The following is a 3,586-nucleotide window of genomic DNA, read 5'->3' as shown; positions in this document are numbered from 1 at the left end:
GCAACAAAAGTGTCTTGACGTAGTCTTCATTTACTGCCCCTGCCTCTCCCACCACAGCTGGCCTTTCCACCTCTTGTTCTACATTTCTGAGCTCTAGCTGCATCACCCCTTCCTTTCAAAGCAGCTCCTCTGGTAGCAGGTGGTCTTGTAGGCTACAAAGTACAAGAATTCACATGTTAGCTACCAGCATCACAGTTTTATGAATAAAACATCAAACCTAACACTACAATACCTGTGATGATAGTGGTCTACTGTCCCATGTTTCTACAGGGGTGTGTGGTGTTGGTTGGCTTAAAGAGAACCAAGGAGCTCCTCTAACTGTGTACCTGAAGTCTGAAGAGTACCATTGACTTGGGTTCTGTGACCATGGAGCTGGTGGCCCTAACCATGGAGTTTGTGGCTGTGGAGCTGGAGCTTATGGCTGTGACCCTATTGCCTAGTTGGATGAGGCCATAATGTAAGGCTGATGTGTTGGTGGGGGCTAAGCTGAGGATTGGGTCTATGATGAAGATGGGGTCTAGGATCCTTGTCTGTGTGTAGAAGGTCTTCCACTTCCCTGCAACCAAATATGAGCATGTTTTTACAGTGTCAGTTATTGGAATTTTGCATTTGAATAAAAAAATTTTGTAAAAACTTATAGATTTCCCTTTCTGCAATCTCTGCCTCCTCTCCCATGCTGTCTCACCAGTGACATTGGCCTTACATTGTGCCCTTCCTGTTGACACCTTCCACACCTTACTGGCCTGTTTCCTCTAGACACCTTATAAGGGTTCGGCTCATCAGCATCTCTCTTCCTCTTCATGGGTGGCTTGCCTGGTGGCTTATAGACAGTAGGTGCAACAAGCTTGGGTTGGCCACTTGACATCCACTCAGACTAGCCAGGCATGGGAGGTATGGGTGTCTTGTATGTCTCCACATAAGCATCCTTGTAGTAGCATGGATGGGTGTAGTCTTCTAGTTTCTCACGATTCACAATAATGGTTGCAACTCCATGCTTACAAGGGATTCCTGTCAAGTCCCATACTCTACAACTGCTTGTCCTATTTACCAAGTCCACCACATGCCTTTCCCTCTCATTGTCAACCTCATACACAAACCTCTTAGAAGGAACTGCACAGAAACTCTTACACTCTAATTTTAACTGCTCCAACTTTTTTTGTATGCTTGGACACAAATTGCCACCATACTTTTCTATACCAGCCTTCTTTATATACAACCTGCTCATAAGCCTAACTCTGATCCACTCCAGCATTGATAAGATGGGCTTGTCTCTAGCCTTCACAATCATAAAGTTAAAACTCTCACTCAGATTGTTTACCATTCAATCTGTCAAAGCTCTTGAAGAAAAGTGGGATCTGGTCCACTGTGCAGGCTCTATATCAGCCAGGTACTGCCAAGCTTTTTCATCCAGACTCTTAAGATGGTCCATCCCTCTCTCAAATTCCCTGGCTGATGTTGTGCCAGCACACCTCTACAGTACACTCTTCAACTTCATGCCCTTGTGGTTAACCTTGAAGTTGTTGTATATGTACTTCACACAATACCTGTGCTCCACAGTTGGGAATAGAGTCTCCATTGCAAGTAAAAGGCCCTGCATTCAAGTAAGCATTCAATGTTAGCAAGTAAGCATGTAAAAAGGTAAGCATGTAATGAAGTCATGAACATGAGCTAGATGATAATACCTTCTGCCTGTCACTGATGAATACCAGATTGAGCTCATTTGGCCTGCCAATGTCATCAGCAAACTGCTCCAAGAACCAGGTCCAGCTATCCTTGTTCTCTTGCTCAACCACAGCCATTGCCACTAGGAATATATTGTCATTTCCATCCTTGGCAGTGGCAGACAATAATTGCCCACCAAACTTACCCTTCAAGTGGCATCCATCCAGCCCAACAAAAGGTCTACAACCATCTAGAAAGCCAACCTTCTAAACATTGTACCTAATGTAGATCCTTTTAAACTTGGGCTCTGCATTCTTATTTTCCATCTCTGTTTGCAAAATCACCCTACTTCCTACATCTGTCCTTAATATCAATTCTGCATAATCTCTAAGTAGGCCATACTGAGCCTCTTCATTCCCAGTAATCAGCCCCCTAGCTGCCTTCCTTGATCTATACACATGACTAAGACTTAAATCAACTAAAATCTTTTGCATCACATGGTGCTTAACACCTGAGACCTCCCAATTAGGATTCTTACCAAAATCCTCCAAATACCTCTTTGCCACATAGGCTGATGTAACTTGCCCATTTTTAAATGATAGGGGGGAGGTACACTTAGGATAAAGTGTCTTGATCTCAAATGTGCACTCTCCAGTCACCATTGAGGCATAACACCTCCATCCACAATTGTTCTTATAATGTACAGAAATCTTCTTCTTCTCATTCAACTTCCACTTGACATCAATGTGATTCTGAATCACATACTCCCTCAAAGCCTTCCTAAACACCTGGGAGTTTGGGAACTTCATCCCTTTTGCCAACCTAACATTTTCCATATCAGTCCTCTCATTAAACTCCAAATTGCCGGGCCCCTGCTCATCATCAGAACTATCCACACTTGCAATATCATCCTCTAAAGCTAGTTCAGCCCACTCTTCATCTAAATCTATGTTTGGAGGAGGAACATTGCTTGGGCCAGCTGCATCTGTGTTTGGCTAAGGTGTATCAGTGTTTGGATGAGGTGTATCAGTGGTTGGAACAGTGTTAGGCTCATGTGGCACTGTGTGAGGTGGAGAAGACTCACCAAAAATGTCATCAACAAAGTCTTCTCCTTCCAGACCTTCATTCAACCAATCAAACTCCTCCTCCACACCATCACCCCCTGTAGCAGCTCTTGCACCACTCCCTACACTAGCCCCTGCACCCCCTATAGCAGCCCCTGCACCCCCTATAGTAGCCCATGCACCAGCTCCTACACCAACCCCTGCACCATCAGGAACTTCAACTGCAAGTGGAGCATTACCACTCTCCACATACAGTATGATGGTGTCTCTTGGCCCTCCTTCATTAGACTTCCACATGGGTTCCACATCTTAATCATCTTCTATAAGCCTTAAATCTTGCTCCAAGTTGCCCCCAGGACCTAAATAATGAACCCTACACGGTTCATCAATCCCCAATTTCTCACATATACCTTTTATTTTAAAATAAGTAAGCAAATTAGGATCCCTATACAGTATTTCAACTTTCCCACCAAAGTACTCTAAACTAGGGTTCCACAGAAAAGCACCCCCATAATGTACCTCCAATTTCACTTCATCATCCATCTGCAATAACAAATTACCATTTGACACGTATACAATTAACAATTAAAGAATTGTAAACAACAAAAGAGGTAAAAGAGTAAACAGTTGCATGTTTCAGTTTTGCTTTTGGGATGCAACGCACACAGAGGGACTACATTTTCTGCTTTTCTTTTGATTTTGATTCTGTTTTACTAAATAGCACATGCAAACACTAAAAATTTCAACCCAATAGAAACTTGGGTCTACTGTGAGACACAATGACCACGACAGACAAAATGCCCACAGACAAAATGCCCATAAACAAACACAAATCCAAAGAACAGGTGGTCACATTTTTC

The 3,586-nt window shown here is 43.3% G+C and overlaps 1 protein-coding gene across 1 annotated transcript; it reads right to left on the bottom strand.

Annotated features, from left to right (window-relative positions):
• Window positions 1-874: 874 nt before the first annotated feature.
• Window positions 875-3,023, bottom strand: LOC115990099. The gene is made up of 5 exons (XM_031113960.1): window positions 2,747-3,023; window positions 2,007-2,647; window positions 1,683-1,925; window positions 1,481-1,591; window positions 875-1,276 (listed from the first exon to the last, which is right to left on the bottom strand). The coding sequence occupies exons 1-5, from the start codon at window positions 3,021-3,023 to the stop codon at window positions 875-877; spliced, it is 1,674 nt and encodes a 557-aa protein (XP_030969820.1).
• Between the last annotated feature and the right edge of the window lie 563 nt (window positions 3,024-3,586).

This window comes from Quercus lobata, chromosome 5, assembly GCF_001633185.2.
Source record: "Quercus lobata isolate SW786 chromosome 5, ValleyOak3.0 Primary Assembly, whole genome shotgun sequence".
Classification (NCBI taxonomy): Eukaryota; Viridiplantae; Streptophyta; class Magnoliopsida; order Fagales; family Fagaceae; genus Quercus; species Quercus lobata.
This window is presented reverse-complemented; position numbering and strand designations above follow the sequence as displayed.